General features: G+C 47.5%; 1 protein-coding gene across 2 annotated transcripts in view; it reads left to right on the forward strand.

The window, feature by feature from the left end:
* Nucleotides 1-18717, forward strand: part of LOC124308333 (protein dead ringer-like) — a 93102-nt gene that overhangs the window by 62746 nt on the left and 11639 nt on the right. For both annotated transcript variants that reach the window (XM_046770927.1, XM_046770928.1), the window contains 2 exons: nucleotides 2160-2232; nucleotides 16294-16477. In XM_046770927.1, the coding sequence (XP_046626883.1) occupies nucleotides 2160-2232; nucleotides 16294-16477 (257 nt within the window). The remainder of the gene's footprint in view (nucleotides 1-2159; nucleotides 2233-16293; nucleotides 16478-18717) is intronic.

The raw sequence follows: 18717 nt of genomic DNA on the forward strand, positions 1-18717 counted from the left end.
TGGAGAGCGAATTCTGTTCTCATTTATCTCGTTTGTCTCATTCTCCCGGACTCCCGACTCCCGACTCCCTTATTCATTCTTGCCTCTCACCTCTTACCCCTTGCCACCTTCATCTTCTCCTTCCCCTTCTCCAGCGCATCAGAGGCTCGTCAGTCAGTCTCTACTTAACGGTAGATCAATCAATACTATGGTTCAACTTCTATCTCTCTCCTTCTCTCACACACATACACACACACACGCGCGCACACACACACACAAAAAAGAAAATACACACACAAACACCTTCCATCTGTTCTCCGTGAGTATGTTGTGTCGGTGCCGTCTCTAACGAGTTTGTCTGTGCTACGGAGGAAAGAAAAACGAAACAGTGGAGAGAAACAACGAAAAACAAAAGCGCAAGAAAATGCTACAAAATGATTTTGAGAAATACTCCGCTCACGAAATGAACTGTATCGGTTGACTGCTCGTGGTTGGTAGGCGGACATCAGGACTGCGAGGTCGGTACGTTTAAGTAGGTATCTGTAACAGGGGTCACATATTGTATCGGGCACATCCAGACACATCGGAATGACCCGTATAGATTATACTGAAGCTTTGCCGAAATGGAAGACGCCGGGGGTGGGTCTCTAAAACATTCGATGCAGGAATGGCGGGATGTATCGCAAGAAAACTTCACCTCTTCCGTCCTAGTAATTCTGGGTATAGGTACTGATTAGTTTCAAGTTTGCGGAAGCTGTTCTTGGTCGCCAAGTTCAAGGTATTTTACCAGCTCCTTTACAATACTTTCTATTTTGTTGATAGGATACGTAAATCTGGTGCGACGCGTACCGAGAACGGTATGAAATGTTTGTCAAGCTGCGTTCGATCAGCTGCACACCTGCGGTATCGGGACGATTAATTATGTGTATAAGGTACCATCTTCAGGCGGAGAACGAATACAATAGAACAGGAGAAATAATCATTAAAAAGGCACTGGGTCAAACGATGCAAGTGTTAGGTACATACGTTGTTCGCATATGGCTATAATAAATTAATAACAGTCCCCTCCAGGGGTCCCTTAGCAGAGGTACGGGTGCGACGATGCGGTTGTCTCGGACTGCACTGCGACGTGTTAAGTATAAATTATCGTGGGCAGATCTACGAAGGAAGGAGAGCTGCCCTCTCCTGCCTCCCTCCGTATTATAAAAGCAATTAAAAGCTTTCGAATTAGATATAGCACATCGTACATAACAAATATGATAATGCGTTCTGTTTGCCCGAAGGGGCTTAGTTTCGTTTGGTCGAAAGGAAGAGAAGGGGTTAGCGGCGGGTTAAACGGAATCATTAATAACGCGGGCTAAGTAATCTGTCCATGGCTCGGCCACCATGCGTCCGGCTCGTACGCCTCTTCGAGTGGGTCTTCTTACCCCGTGGTTGAGTAAAGCTCCTTCCTTCCTACCTTCTCTCTCTCTCCCCCCCCCCCCCCCCTCTCTCTCTCTCTCACTCTCTCTCTCTCTCTCTCTCTCTCTCTCTCTCTCTCTCTCTCTCTCTCTCTCTTCCATACAGGGTAGCTCCGATAATAATTGCTTCGAGAGTAAAAAGAAAATAGCAGTAGCGGTAGGTGCTGAATTTTCGAAAGGGGAGCCTAAAGTCAGTGTGTAATCGACACGGTTGTGGGTGAAAAGAATATTTTATTTTAACGTATACCACTCTTCTATGCTATTACCTTTGAAAATCTGTGTAGTCTGATATCTGGCCCTCGCCTCGACGGACTGACTCTGATATATGGTAACAAGTATTAGGTACGTTATGACGTAGATATAACGGCTAGTTATTATTGTTTTACTTTCGCGTTTACCTATATCGCCGGTATTTTTCCAAATCGGGTATCTAAACGCGTCGATGGTCAGGGATCAGTTGTAACGAAAATTTACATGCAATGAGCAGATACCGCGGTGGATATTCGAAATATTCGACTTTCATCCCCGGTAGCATATTGTGCCATGTATATTTTGCTGTAATTCAAACTGCCTGCAGTATCTCGAAATAGCGCGGCCTCGCGTGTAATACGCGTTATCCCATCATCGTTAGACGTAATACATGCAACGGAGCACGGGCAATTAAGATTGATTGGCCATATTTGCAATTCACACGAAACATTGATTTTCCTTATTTTTTAGCTGTACGAGATCAACGATGACCCGAAACGCAAGGAATTCTTGGACGATCTTTTCAGCTACATGCAAAAACGCGGTGAGTTTATGATACAAGTTTGCAATTACGTTAGATAACGATTGGCGTACCCAAGCGCGTCTTCGCGGTCCGTTCGGTTCTGACAGTTGGCATTCCCCGTGCCACCTGAGGATGTGGTCCACAGCGTCCACGTGCACGGGAAACGGCGCGATGCGGGCTACGGAAATGAAACGTGTCCGTGTCTCTTGGTTCGCTCAAAACAGCTTCCACCTTATCACCAGCTCTTCGCTTCGCTGCTTTTTTTACAGGACGCTATAGGGGTGCGTCGTCAGCTGGTCTGCCGTGTCTATTTTTTGAACGTCGCACTCTACGCCGATCCGCTCGGCAGTGCCGTACCTTTCGGTAACCCTTGGAACTTGATTTAATTCTTGTTGAAAATGTGACAAATTGCCACGAATGTTCTCGTGCAATTTCCAAGGCTACCCTACCATCGCTTGATCGTCGTTGTCACAGCGACTGAAATTACTACGACTTGGAGACAATATGGCCGCGGGGATATACGTCGCGTTTGTTTGCTTTGAATGAATAATTTGAGCCTTGAATGTACGTCAATCGTTGATCACCAGAGCTAATATTTATTCTATTAATTCCTGGCGAGGCGAGCCTCGCGCTGCATGATCGCAAAAGGTTCGACTATAAGCCAGATGATATTATGCAACGTTTGTACTCTCAGCGCGCCGGGTGCCAAAGTCGCTCGTCTGATTCAACGGCAAACTCCGTGAGGAACACACCTACGCATTTATCGCGAATATTACCGCGAAACCGGTAATACGGTAAAACTTTTCCTAATCCACACCTCTTGCACGGTACAGAATTCTGCTTGCGATCCGTAACGCTTTCATCATCTTCGTGCGTGTCGTCGTGTAAAAAATCACGAGTCGGAAGGCAACCGGCGCATTGGATAAGCGGAAGAAAGAAGAGCGGAAGGAAAAAGAGCTCGCCGCGTACCCGCGGTGGTACATCGTATTGAGCGTACATATGTTTATAGGTAGTTGGGCCACGTTCGATGGGGTATTGAATACACGTACCCTGTGAATGGCTAAGAAACAGTCTTAGCAAATGCGTTAGCGACAGACCGGAAACGCGAGGCCTCTAATTATAAACATGGCGGACTCGTCCATCAATCAACCGCTTGGAGATGTGTCAAGCCTCTTCCCTCCCGTCCTTCCTTTCCCCGCCGTCCAACTTCTCTCTGTCTTCTTCACCCTGCCTCCTCTCCCGCCCTCTTGGGCTCCAACTCCGAGTCGGAGATGATGCTATTATTGTCTCTAACCTCCCCGGCAATAATTATAGAGGTTTAGATCAACACGACGCGTGTCTTTCACGGTTCAAGATCATTCTTCTACCGGCTTGACGATAACTAAATATATGGCGCGAGCACACGTACTACGTGTACGTGTATAATAAACCGTAGATGCGTTATGCTGGATTATGTACCGGAATTGTTAAAGTTTCTGCGACCGGTTTGAATAAGAGAAAGAAAGTCCATCTCTTACAGCTTCCGTTTTCTAATACCTTTTTCATCTGTGGCACGAATTCCCTTTGCGTGCCGGACGCTGGCGCATTACTTTTCAATTGAACGCCCGACGTGTACAGGTACGAGAGACATTGTTATACGGCAGGTTGAATCGGGAACGGGGTGCAATCACTTGATACCGTGGATTGAAATCATTGTGCAAAAGCATCTCTCTTCTCCATCCCACGCGAGGAATCGAGCCTGTGTTAGGTCCGGGCGACGATGGGGCCCCCCGTGGGGGTCAGTTATTGTGCCGGCGTCGAGCCCACGCACAATAATTCAACACCACTACGTTACACATAACACCTCAATGCTCGCATGCCGTTGAACCAACGATCGAAGTATACCTACTTGCGGCCTATGCGTCAATGTGTGGATGTCCATCATGCGCGCGTGTATCTATACATTCGTGTAGTGTACGCGAGGGCAGTGGTAGGTATACGGATGTGTGAGTAAACGACCATTCATCACCTACCTCTGCAGCCTATTAGTCCAGACACCACCAATTTGTGTTTGTTATCACCACTCATCCCTTTTCTTCCTCGTTCGTTACCCTTGACTATTTTCACCCTCGGGTATCCCTTTTCATACAATCCGACGTGTTATCCAACGCACTCGCGTTCACTCCTCACGGCCCTCGGTATGGTTTGAATTCTACGAGTATAAGGATCGGGCAGGCCCGACTTTTTTCTTTGTAACCTCGTGAAGGGAAACCCCGTTGCTCAATCATCTTTCAATCAATGACACTGTCGGGTGGAAAAACTAGATGTTGAAATTGTTATTCACCTGGAGTTTGTGTTTTTTCCTCTCTATCTGCAAGGCATAAAAGCACGTTCACCTGTGATTCGCCACATCTGGTGGAGTATTATCGATATTATATTGGGCTAAGATCGATTCTACAGGGCGAGTTTCATTTCGCTATCCGTTAACATCTACGCTTCTACATGATCGGATCTTTGAAATGTTTTGACCCTGAGGAAACGATTCGCGGAGTAAGTATATTTGCGGGCAGTTTATTTATTAGGGACAGGCAGATAGTCCTACACCATCTCTTCTGACCAAATGTTATAAATCTCCAGCCATTTAATATGCAAATTTCACCATCTCTCGCAGTACAGTCTCATTGTCTTGCTTCTTTTTCTTCTTCTCTTTTTTCTTATTCTTCTTCTTTTCCCCCCCCCGTTGCCGCTCTGCATCATCTCTTTCCTTTACCCTTTTTTTTTTTTTTTTTTTATATCTCCTGAGCCGCGAACGAGTTTCAATTGCCAACGCAAATCATACCAGTGGCATCTGTTATACCTTTCCGTTCCTGTTCAACAATTCTAATATAAGTAACCTGTCGCAATTTATTACAATATGTATGAAGAGGCCATGGGACCATGGTACAGCACGAAGAGATGAAAATGGACACGTAACGCCCAGCGATCATCAGCGTACACTGCGTTCTTCCTCTGCTACCCGGTGACGTTAGATCCGAGAGCACAAAATATAACGATCTTCTCTCTTTCCTCGACGATCGTGATACCGCGATTCCTCCGCGAGTAGCGCGCGCGAGCCCGCACGGCGTGTTCCATACGACGGCACACGAGTACTACCTCCTCCCGTACCTACATACACGCCACGGCATCGCGGCAAAGTTGTGAACACGTGTTTTAGCCATGAACGTTTCCTCAACACACATGTGAACAAGAAGTCGGTGCGTGCGCCAAACGTATACAAGTATTGACCTCTCGCTCGGCCGCGTATTACATGTAGGATCCCACTCGTCGCGCATACGCACGGGTATACGTATAGCCACGGTGAAATGTATTTCTATTTAATGTCCGACGGTATATTCCGCACGGCAGCCTGCATATGTAAGCAGAATTCTCACAACGACACCAGCCGGCAGGTACATGCATATGTAGGTTAGGTATAGGCAATATGCCTCTCCGCGCTTTTCCTCGCATCTCTCAAATCCCGTTCCAACCCTACGTGCATCCCGCCTTTGAACGTCGCGCGGCGGGGTATAACTTTTACGCGACCTCGCGCCTAGACGATCGGGAGCTTGCGGTGACTCGTTTTGCAATAAGAAACGTTTCCCAGTCGCTACTGCAACAAAAGGCGTCGCGTGATTTGCTTCGGGCAATAAGCGTTTCATTTTCGTTATTATTCCGTGTTTTGTTCTAAAAGGCACGTACGCTGCCTACTAACTAGCTCCTAGCACGACACCACTTTGCTCATGGATCGTCCGGTCCGAGTTATGCTACGGTCGTACACCTACACACGTAATGCAGGTGCCTCGCACGTCTCGGCGCAGGGTGAATATCTTTAAGAAATCAGGACTTGAACGCTGGATCTCGTAAAAGTAACTCTCGACAGTCATTTCGAGTTTTGACAGGACATCGCGACACGAATGATTGTACATATTACGTATAGATAAACTTGGCTTGGTTATTTATAATACAGAAAAGACATCTAATGCTACACCGTGGCTCAAAATATCCGTCAAATTTTATATTCCGACGGTTTATTTCTCGTCCGTACCCTGAATTGTCGAATCTTACCGAAAACTTGCGCCACCAACTGGCGATCGGTCGTAGTTACGAATTACAGACATTACACACCTATTGTATGGTGAATCGTTTTAACCAACGAATAATGGCGGGTCAATTCCTCTGATACTCAAATCCCATGCAACGCTGTAGATGTAGGTACTGCATGCAAACCAACTTGTCAGGTACTTCGGTTTACGTCAGATTGTCGTTCAGAAATAGTTTCCGGGATCGCTGTGCAGTCGCGTTTGACCTAGCCAAAGTTTATCACCTAATAAGCATTAAAATTATTATATTTTTCTAATACATTTCCCAGAAATGAGAAGTGGGCCAGTTGAAGGGTCTAAAGGGGATTCGGTAAGGGGGGGGGGTCGCGGCGGCAGCGGCGGCAATGGAGCGACTATAAAGACTCCCGAGTAAATTAAAATCACTTCTGACCTGTAGGGAAACGAGCGTAGGTACACACATATATATACATATATATATATATATATATATATATATATATATATATATATATATATATATATATATATATATATGTGTGTGTGTGTGTGTGTGTGTGTGTGTGTGTGTGTACCTACGCTCGTTATATATATATATATATATATATACAGTATCTACGCCATCGGTACCTATGCGAGCGGATGCCTGTCTGCATCTACGTATCCCGTAACGCATCCATTCGCTGCTCTCGCGTGCCAAGATTCTTAATTTAGTGCGATAGCCTTTCATATTCGGGCTCGCCCTCCGAGTCCACGGAGTCTTGTCTTGGCAATGGGAGAAACTGATAGCGATGCTCTCTAAAAAATTTAAGTCGCGTTGAAACAGTAATATTGTAAAATTGAATTGGGATGAAATTACCGACCGGAACGACATTGATCCCCCTCCGTGAACAATGAAAGGGACCGAAAATTTCACTCCGTGCCATCTAACAATGTCATCCAAATTTTACGGAGGCGGATACTGCAACCTAAGGCTGAAACCTTGAACCCGATCCCAATCACAATGATTGATCAACGAGCAACCATGGTGCACCCAATACAGGTATAACACTTACCGCAGCCATTCACAGTCCTCGACGTCTACCGTGTCGAAAAAATATTCATTTGTTCGTTTATTCGTTTGTTTGCCAACGTGTTCATTTATCCAAGTTAAGGTTTACTCGACCGAGTGGAATAAAACGTTGGGACAATCTGCCGCGGAAGCAGGGGTTATAAGCCTAGGCCGGGGATTCTGGCCGTTGAATTGCTGCCGGTGTCGTACATACGCCAACCCAGCGAGAATCAAAATAACCTTGGTCAGAACGAGCAGATATTTATTACATTATGAAGTTACGGGGTCGTTTTATATTGGATCAATGTTGTGAAGCATTTGGGAGGTCCTCGTAAATATTCGAATACGTTCATAAAATAAATTCTTCCCAGTTTATTCTCCAGTTTTGGTGTAAGGCTGGATGGTTCGAGGTGTAACTTGGTCGTAGAGTCATTGTGCATGACGAGGCTTTGACCGATCGCTCGTAAACCATTTTCAGAATTTTTCCCGGAATTAGAGAAAGCGAATTTGCTCTCGGGGTTACCTTGAGAACTTAAAAACCGGGGGCCAGACCGGACTCGGGATGGACCCGGCCCACCCGCTGGCTTTAGAGGACCTTAAACCAGGATTATGTCAGGATTACGGAGGTCTCGGAGAAGGCTTCGTCCGACACTATACCTACACACATTCACACATAAACACACAATCATCTAGTATGCATGAAAGACTATAGGTAGGTACCACTTTTAGCGAGCCGCATAAACTTCATCTGGAGACCGTTGCAGGTCTAGGTAGACATAATGCTTCTCGTTATTTTTCTCGCTGTGTAAAACTTGCCAATCTTACAATCCGGGGATGATGGGTTTCGATACAAGAACCGCCAGGTTCGTATCATACGGATGGTCTTCGGTAACTGCGTCCAAATACCGTGGACGTGTCACATACATTTCGTATTGTGACGAGACGGTGTTATCGAAAAATTCCCGAAGACGCCGGACTTTATCGTAGATATCCTAAATATGTATACCGTACTGTATCTAGTCTTGGGAAGAAGATTTGACTGTGAAATTTGAAAATCAGCAAGAAAATGCAAATCAGTAAAAATTGAAGAAAAAAATTTGTGAGGGGTTCGAATGTTGGACGAGGTAAATGGACACCGTCCGGGCTGGATGTACCGTGGACACTGCTGCACTTCGGCTCGTTGCAGCAGATGGTGGCACGTGGGCCGGGATCATTGGCGGGAAGACGCGAAAACCAGTTAGCCGAATGATGCTGCACATTCTGGCTGTCTCCGCGCGAAGGAAGGCGGTATACTTATACCGCTGCCGGTGGTGATCATCAGTTACGCCCGAGTCACGTAATTGTCGAATTCTTGCCAGTTCCCTTCGTGTCTCTCTGCTCTACAGTCGACACGGCTTCTACACGGTGAAAAGCGTGGCAACTGGCAGGTTTACTCCAGGAGCCACTTATCCTTCCGACTCCCTTATTCACGACAAGCCGCGGAGGGTTGGTACGGGTAAACTGTCAAGGAGTAAATTAATTGAGTAAACTTTGTATTGCGCGTGGTAAGTTTGACGGGATCCCCCTCCGGACCTCTTCGGCTCTCGCGCTCTGCACATTATTCTCTATACTCCTACCGGCATCAGCCTCCTTCCCGCCGGTTTCCTCCTCCACGCCTCCCGCTCTCGAGAAACGACGGCATCCCGACTTTGTTGTTCTTACTTTGATCTAACTGTAGGTTACACTTTCGTCTTCTCACGCCTGTCACAACGGTCGCATACCTTTTTTCAGAAAATTTAACACACCTCATTTCTTCCATCCAAATCCCATACGGTTAGTTACATCAAGTCGAGATATTATTTCCAACACACTGTTATTTATCACCCGGTGAACACGTCCTGATACATAGATTTCCAGCTCTTGTATTAGCCATTCTCCACGAGACATCCGAGCGGCCGCCAGTCGAGAACTCACGAGGAAATTCTCACAGGTTACAGATGAATTTTCCGCAGGTTCGGTTCACCGTCACGATACCGAGGATATCTGTGTTCTTAGTATTTATCTAAGCGGAAAATTTGTAGAGAACGGAAATCGTGTCTAGATAAAAATGTTTTGGCCAAAATCGGACGTACATGTCTCGTCTATCGGCATCGTGTTCATTATATAGTGAAATGTACTAAACGGTGAATCAACGAAATGTCAACAATTTTCAAGTGCCGTTGATTCATTAATACGACACTGCGTACAACATGTTGCGTAACGCAATGGTTTCGCATCGCTGTAAACCAAGTTTCGGAACGTTGGTACCAGCCTGATTTTATTCCGGTGGAGTTACGCTCGAACGTACAAAACAACTTCTGTGCGCTTGCCACAGAAAAGCGATTTGGTAATTAATTATGCTTGTAAACAATATACCGAACCTCATCCCCGACATACCGATACAGGTTCGCGAAGCCCGTGATATGTTAAGTCGCCGGCCGAAGCGTTCTGCCGAATCACCAAAAAGGTGCCGCCGGCTGTCCAGTTACACCTGACTCACACTCTTTATATACCGTCGTGTTTGCTTTGGTGGTATTTGGCAGTCGACTGAAAGTTGAAAGATTCCATCCAGTCGTGGTCCGCTACCTCGCTAATTCGCGCCACAACTTGCCACAGTTTCACTGCTAAGCCTTATGCCTCCCTACCACCCGCGCCACCTTTTTCCCTCCATTATCTCCAACATTTACATTCGCGTTCCGAAGTGGTAAATTACCTCAATCGGAAGAATAGCGAGGAAATAAAGAAGGAGGGAATAACTAAATACCGAAGACCCTGGCAGAACGGTCACATGTGAAAACCAAAAATCTTATCGTAGTACCCTGTAGTGAAGACTTCTCCGGAATTCAAGTGAAAATACTTGACTTATTAAAATTGTAAAATCTTTAGAGGCATATTTGCCGTCTGGTGGTTCATTACAGTTGACCAATCCGTGGAGCTCTGTGCGCCGCGCTGCGCTGTTGTAGAGATTTGGGTCGCAGAGTCGACGCCGTCCAAAAGCCACACCGGAAGTTGTCGATTTCCAAGAATCTCTCTCCTATGCTCCCACAGCCATCGGCGTGGTTTTCTGTTTTGCTCCTGTTTTTCTTTTCTATTTATCATGATTTGATCTTCAAATCTCTTCACTCTTCTCATATCACAGCTTACCGTGAGAAACCGAGTATCAAAGCTTTTTACAATTCATTCAAATCATGATTCAGCCCAAGCTGTGAATTCAATTCAAGAGAGCACGTTACAATTCCGAAAATGAGATATTTTATTTCACCTACAAAAAATTCAAATCGCAAACATACGCACATCAACTAGAAACCCTGCGTTGTACATACTAAAGTTTTTCATCGTGATTCACCCTTTTAGAAGCAATACATGTTTGATTCGCTATGTTTTACTGCAGATGATTGGTTTCAAGAATAATCGTCCGCAATGCGCAGAGGTTTCCGGTGTGTTCAGCGTGCACCTACTGGTTACAAGTCCAGCCAGGCGAAAATACCACCATCACCAATATCATGTGGCGCAACCCCCAAGCCCTAGATCGTTGCCGCAGGTACTCGTTAATTTTGAATCAAATAATTGTATCTCGATTATCCGTAGGCTGACCCATCTGTTCCCGGTACACCCAGATCTATCTAGGATCGTATATGTTGAGCGTGGGTGTGCTCCGTGATCCAGCCGAGTTATAATCTCGGAAAACAAAACGTTCCAATATGGATGAGCCCGCGGTACCCTCTCCGGAGTGGCTGCGGTGGTAGCACCAGTTGAACGGGGCTTCGTTCCCGCAACTTAGCCCCAAGTGTGACTCCGGTCTTCGGGGACATACGTGCGGGGTGAAATAGACAAAACACGATCACATCCATAATCTTCACCAGGGCGTGGCTCCTGCTGAATAATTTCAAGCTAGGCTTGAAATCCGTCGACATGGGTGGTCGGCTGGGTCGAGGAGACGAGACGCCGTCGCGTACGAATAACGACGAGACGCTCTTAACCTTTAACTGGCACCGTGGAACACAACGGCGGATCTTACGCGAGTTATAGAGACGGTGATAAAGTTTGGAAATAATATCACGCGAGCGATAAACCGGCGTAATGCTCTTGCGGCTTTGATAGATTTTACGAGGGTGTTTGATTCGCTCGAGCACTATCCCGCCATGGCTCTCCTGCACCCTTCGGGTTGTTCAACGTTTCTTTCTCTCATTCCTCCCCCTCTCCGCGTAATTCTCCATACCCGCGTCCCGATTTCGGATGACGCGGGTCTGTCGCGGCCCACGACGAATCCTACACACTGTCGACAGTGTGGCGATGCTTTGATGCGACGTCGAATGGCCTTTTGATTGCCACGCGCCCCGTTGCCGTCAAGGCGTGCGTATCAGCTACATCCCACGGTTTAAGGTGAATCCTCGGGACCTCCGAGAAGAGTCACTCGGTACTCTCGCCCGGACCTGCACGCTCTCTTCCTGCGCGTCAGTGTGCCTGTGTAACACGCCTCGCGACACGTGTCTTCGCGCGGATAAAAACTCTCGAGCAGCAGCCCGATGACGTCGACCACGCGACAAAGAGAAACCGATTCTCGCGCGACTCGCGACACTTGCTGCCAAACATCCACTGTCAACGATTATCAAACAATTATCTGACAATCTTGCAGACCTAGTAAGTTCATGGACTTCCGTTCTGATCTGATTTTGTCCCTCGGCTATCCACGTATCTCGTTTGCCAACTATACGCTTCACGCGCGACGACTTTGCCAGGGTGCTTGATAGCCCAAAGTTTTCTTTGTCGCTTATTCTTTGTCCGTCGTCTTCGTGAGATCGATAATATCGTATTGCAGATGCACGCTGGGCCGCGGAGGTGGCGGAAAGCTCATCGCCAGGAGTGTCGCTGAAAGTGAGTGTAACTCGGTCGACGGATCGTAAATCTCAGCAATAATTCCACGAAATCCTAACAAGATTATAAACCCGCGGATTGTAGCGCCGCGCCCGGCATCCTCCTCTTCGTCCCTCCCGTTGCCGCCTCTCTTCAGCCGAGGTTTTGCATTCCTCTCTCTCTTTCTACGCCATCTCTCCGCCGTTTCTCTCTTCTATCGTTACCTTTTCTCGCGCCCGAAGGAGATCTATTTATAATACGTTTGCGTCTTTGTGGGCCAGCCGGTAAGGTAGTAAACGTCACGTGTATTTCATACGAAACTTCAACTCAACTCCACCTACCTCTCTTGACCTTCTCTCTCTCTCTCTCTCTCTCTCTCTCTCTCTCTCTCTCTCTCTCTCTCTCTCTCTCTCTTACCCCCTCTCTGTATAAGTCTATGTTTACCAGCTCATTTCTTTCCTTCAAACGCCCGAATGCACCCCTCCCGTATCGAGGGCACCCAGCTTCTGTGTTTCCCGCTCTGCGCGAACTCCCATTCCATCGTTTTACACCTTGTTTGCTCGACGTTGACCAGTCTAATTTTCTCGCGGAGTGAATGCGACCCGCATTGACCGGTATATTACCAAAATCACCTAGGCGGCACGCGATTCACGTAGCGTATGAAACTACCGTCTAGTCTAACAAGTAGTCACGGTCCTACGCTGTTGATCGTTCTGCTAACGCCGAAAGCTCCTTCGACCCGGAGGCCCAGATCCCTCGTGTGTGTAGTGCTGTTATTACGGTGTATACCGTTTTGGCGCATCGCTAGCTTGGTGGCACTATCCGTTACTTTGAATTTCGGTAACATGGAAAAAAGGTAGGGGCAATGAATAAAGAAAAAAAAAACAAAAAAAAATTAATCGAAAAAGGAGAAGGGCCGAGGAAAGAAATAAAATGGAAATGCGGAATGGTGTGGCGAATGCGGGAATATTGCGGAGAGTTCGATATGCAGGAAAGGTCCATCCTTTTCGGACTCTTGGCGAGAGTTATTAAAGTATTAAAGTAGCAAAGTATACGGATTATTAGGATCGTTAGGATCTCTGAGGTTTATCGAGCAGATTCACCGGTCGTCACGCGAGATTCTGGGAAAAGTTGTTTCGTTCTCTGACGGTGTGTTGAGGCTGGAGCTAGTTGCCGGAGGATCGAGGGGGGCGGCCCTTGGCGTTCGACTTTGCACACAGCGGATGCCCCGCACGCTGCGCAACGCTCACACACAACGCATAATACACACCACACACGACGACGGGGCACAGCACACGTACGCAGCGACCCAACTCGCAAATCCGTGTTCCGATATGCGAGTGTGTCTCGGTAATAAAGGCTTCCAGCATAACCGACGATTATTAGATTGGACACTCCTCTCCGAGTCGCCCATCACAATAACCCATAAAATGCAACATTTTGTTTCGTATACCAATTACCCTCCCACCGCCTGCGAGGAGAGACGGTGCAAAGGGACCAAGAGAAAAAACAAGAACAGTACGTCCCAAAAGATTCAAAAAAGAGTAATGGAGAAAAATAAGAAATAAAGGAGGGAAAAACCATGCGAAATAAATAGCGTAAGAAATCGCACGACGTTACGAGCAAGCTTTCGGCCTTCGTCTCAACCCTCTGTCTCCGCACCTTTTCCTCCAGCGCGATTGTTCCGCCAGAAAGGAACACGTCGGGCGACTTGTACGAGACTTGCGAAACAAAAAACACAAGAAAAAATGGAGTCCAAAGATTCGACACTCCCGATGAACCTCCGAATCGTCCGGTTACAAAAGAATCTTGACTATTTCAGTCGAGGCAGCTAAAAAATATTCGAGCGCAGGGGTGCAATGATGCAGAGGAACAAATGCCGTTTCAACGCTGGCGCGTCATTGGACCGTCATGGATATTGGTCATAAGAAACATCATCCGCGTTTATAGGTCTGTTGACTTCAATTACTGGCATCGTAGTTCTTGACATGAGAGTTCTTACAAAACAATATCGATGAAGCAGGGATGTCTCGTTTTCCGAACGTATTCCTTGAAATAAACGAAAGCACGTTATCCTATCCCCGATGTGTATATTGGCAACGAAAAATAGTGTCTCGAAAGAAGTTTAATCGTCGACAGACGGTAAAATACGATTGAGTGGTTCATCCCCTGCAGTACCCAGCGTTCACTGGGCACTTGCCGAAAGAGACCCACGCAGGCTGCAACGTTGCAGGTACGATCCGGTACAACGTTTGCCAGAGGAGCGAACCGCGTTAAGGTATGGGGCACACGCTGCCGTGCATTACTCTATGAGCAAAGGACATACTTTGGCGAGTTCGAAGATGCACGCAATGGCCACCGTTGGCTGGTACGGCGGCCATTATAAAAATAACTGCTGATTGGACGCCCTACCAAGAAAAGTCGTAATCGCATCCTGAAATATTCTCTCTCTCTCTCTCTCTCTCTCTCTCTCTCTCTCTCTCTCTCTCTCTCTCTCTCTCTCTCTCTCTCTCTCTCTCTCTCTCTCTCTCTGTCTCGCCATCTCCTGTCCTCTTCACTCCTCTACTTTTCTTCTCCGTTTCTCCCCATCCCATCTCGCCCCACCAACGCCACCATTTGCACTCGCCGCAGCAAACAATGAGCTCGCGTTGTACAGCACCCGTCGATAAACGTTGCGTCGCGGTGTACATACACGGTAGGTAGGTATGTACGTATGCACTTGGTCACACAGTCAGATGTAATATACCTATATTCATTTGGTACCCATACCTCCACGTCTACATGATAATATTATTATACCCACGTATACAGGCATACCGCGGGCAATCTCCGAACGTTGTATTTCGTTTCATTTGTCATTTTTGCAAGCAAGCAAATTGATAGTTCGTAAAACTTTTGTCCTCGGGATTAGCCCCTCCTACGCCATTCCCGAGACTTCTCTCTTCATATTATACACATTATTCGTACGGATCGGGTACGTGCCTTGCGAGTGCCGCTGTATCGGCAGTTAATTTGAATAGGTATAATGCCAAGTATAATATTAACGTTGCGACCAATTGAAAATTATCTCCGCGACATTATTGTCCCCCTTCTCCTCATCCAGAATTATATTCATCAATGTACATCGTTATGATGTACACGCTTAGACCCGCCCGTAGGTACCTGTAGAGTATATTAGGTATGCATATAGATAAGAACCTGGGCGAGCTACGAGAACGCCATGTTGCGACTGGATATGCACATAGGTACGCTGTGTAACCTGCATGCGATTGCCGCGGATGTTACAGGCGAGTCCTCTTCGAGTTTGTAACTTGACCTATCGGCGAGCGTACGGTTTAGCAGGGTATACCCGTGCGGTATGCGTAGGTACTCGGCGTTTACTACACATGCGTGTGTTATTACACGGCAGGTATAACGTATCGGCGTGCGTACCCCTATGTACATTGGGCCCGTGCGACAAGTAAGTATGTATATACGAATTATCCACGTACGGACGCGTCGAACGAACGCATTGCAGCTGCGGCGAACGACTCGAGCTGCACGCAGGAGCGGGAAGATCCGTAGCTCCCCGTATTATAGCCGGTGTATAGACGAGCCCGCTTCGAATGGCCCTCAACCTCGCGAGGCGCGTATATCAATAATAATTGCAGGGCCAATAATCTAGACCCTGCGGATGGGGTTTTCCGTCTCGATAGCCCCAAATTGCCGGTTCCCCTACCACGGCTCCTCCGCACTTGCAAGATGGCGACCGGCGTCCTTCGTCCATGCGCTCTCTCAATGGCGGTCCGCCGCGGAGCCGCGCGCCTCCGCGATCTCCGCTCTCTCTATACCACTTAACGACGGACCTTATCACCAAGCCCTACGCGCGACACGCCGCGCGGCGCGAACCTATAAACTCCATCGTTTCCCCCAAACCCGGCGGAGCTCATGATCCTATTTTCCTTAGGGTCTTGGCGTACGCTGTCGTCGTCGCGTACTATAACGGCGCACGGAACTCTGTTTCGAGTAGCTCGCTGCGGATCCCGTATAACTTGGTGCATACGACATATTCTACAAGAGCGGACTTTTTTCTCCCTGTTTCAGGAACACCGATCAATCGGTTACCCATCATGGCCAAGTCCGTTCTCGATCTCTACGAATTGTACAACCTGGTTATAGCCAGGGGTGGCCTGGTCGACGTTATCAATAAAAAATTATGGCAGGAAATCATCAAAGGACTTCATCTTCCGTCCAGCATCACGTCGGCAGCCTTCACCTTGCGCACACAGTAAGTACCACTCCACTACCTCGCTCATGCACGACAAGTTTATACTCGTGTTCGCGGCAGGCAATACGTGCACGTGTAATACTTGACACGCGTATAACTATACATCCGGGACTTGAATGCGGATAATTTGATGTGCGTACGGTATATTATACGCATTGTATATCGAGACGTGAAATTTATATCGGCCCGCGGAATAGAGATATCGCAGCATATTATATACATATGGACAAATATATGTATACGCGTGGCAGGGAGCAGGGACGTTCATCGTGCGGGGATTGTTTGTATTTAAAACTAGCTGTCGTTGTCGATCGGAGAACGATACCGCAGAGACGATGCAGGGATGTGCGCGGAGGATGGGTGTATAAGCGTTTAAAAAAAGAAAGAAGAGGGGGAGGAGGATAGAAGAAGCGCGCGCGTCCTCGAGCATTGTGTTATGAGCCGAGACTCGAACCTTTGAAACTTCAAAGCGCGGCGAATTTATATTTTTTGGCCAGCCGATGTTTGGATAGTGTTATCATCATTACCGCAGGTTTCGTGGCGGTATTTGTGTTTTTAAGATGGCGGCTTGTATCATCCGCCTTATAGGCCTCCGGAAACAAAAATATACGCGGCGGTCCCACACAAAAGCATTGGGAGCACATAATATTAATGTTGGCCCTTCTGGCAACACTCAAAAACCATCTTGTTTAATCTATACAACGTCTTCGCCTCTGTTCACCACCGGCTCCTCGCAACTACGACCGAACGCACTTTCCTGCCCCGAGGGGTCACGTCGATTGACCGCATCAACTTGTCCCGTACCTACCCACTGCTCCTTCGTTAATTCGTTCGCAGCGTCGATTATATAATACATAGTATGTATAGTATGTCTACCTGCATGCATACAGAATATACGCCTTAGGATCGACGCGCGCGTGTGTATACATGTTTACGAATATACGTACGGTGTCAAGTGCAGTGGATATTCGTTGATCACTTCGAACATTATACCCATAAACTGGCCCACGGGACATCAAGTAAGTCGTTTGACGTGCAGTTATCGAAATCGCGGCACGCGACAACAACAATTTCCGTTCGTCATGTACCATGGTTCTTTTCCGTTTTACCCTCCTATCCATCCCTCTGTCCTCGCATCCCCCGTCTTCTTTTTTTCTCCTTCCCCCACACTTCCCCTCCTCTGCCAGCTCCGCGACATCATCTGCGTCCGAGCTCACAGGAATACCTACTTTTACGTTTTGACAATGGTAAATTTAGCAAGAGTATCGTTCGCCGACCCGGCATCGCATTCAGGTTACCAAATCTGACAGGCTACGGACGTTAATATAATGATTAACGATCATCCGATGAGACAGTCGATTTAATTTAACAGTCGACGCGCAGACAGACGAGACTTTGACACTTTCTAGCCTGGAATGTGGCTATATTTCTTGCCGTCTTTACACGGTCAACGCGGACCGTTGCCGAGGTTAATATGCGTGCGTGCGCAAATCGGTCATCTAAACTCATTCTAGTACAATTGCTGCGGTCGAGATGAATTTCAAAGGCTGCAAAGGGCTCCGGTCCCGTTCGTTTTCTCTTTCTTTCGCTATTTCGAGCCTCCTGCATATCTCCTACGTGTTACCATACCGCATCTACGCACCGCACACGCCGAAAATGACGTCGTGGGCGATTGCGCCGAAGAAAGAATAAGAAGTTCGTTCCAACAAGGTAGACGAGTCTGAAACGGCCTTACCTACGTGCTCGTATCGGTGCAAAAATGTTCGGTTAGAAAATGAGGGACTGCCCACTGAGATTTCTCGTCTCTTCTCGCCGTCGCTCGCCGTTTCTGCAATATCCGGCGAGAGATTTCCCGGTGCACAGTGACTCGGTAGAAAATGTCTTTTTAACGAAAAGGTGGCTCGCTTTATACGCCCAGCGGTGTAGACTTTGGCCGATGTTTACCCAGAGGTATTGTGGATACGACACGGCGAGCAGTCCGCGGCATATCGGCACAAGCGGGGCAGCTAGCTGTATGCGCGGACGAAAGAGCCAGCGTGAATTTGATTATCGCCCGGAAAGAGAGATTTATGTCTTTTCGACGCACACAAACGCGCGGCTGCACTCCGCGAACCGACGAGTCAACGGATACGCTCGCGCTCGCTCGCGCGCCGTCAGTCTGCCAGACAATCGTAAAAACGAAACGATGCTTCGCGAATTACAGGCCACGTTTATGTTGCGACTGCATAGGCACGCAGCAC

Source organism: Neodiprion virginianus, chromosome 7 (genome assembly GCF_021901495.1).
Source record: "Neodiprion virginianus isolate iyNeoVirg1 chromosome 7, iyNeoVirg1.1, whole genome shotgun sequence".
Taxonomy (NCBI): Eukaryota; Metazoa; Arthropoda; class Insecta; order Hymenoptera; family Diprionidae; genus Neodiprion; species Neodiprion virginianus.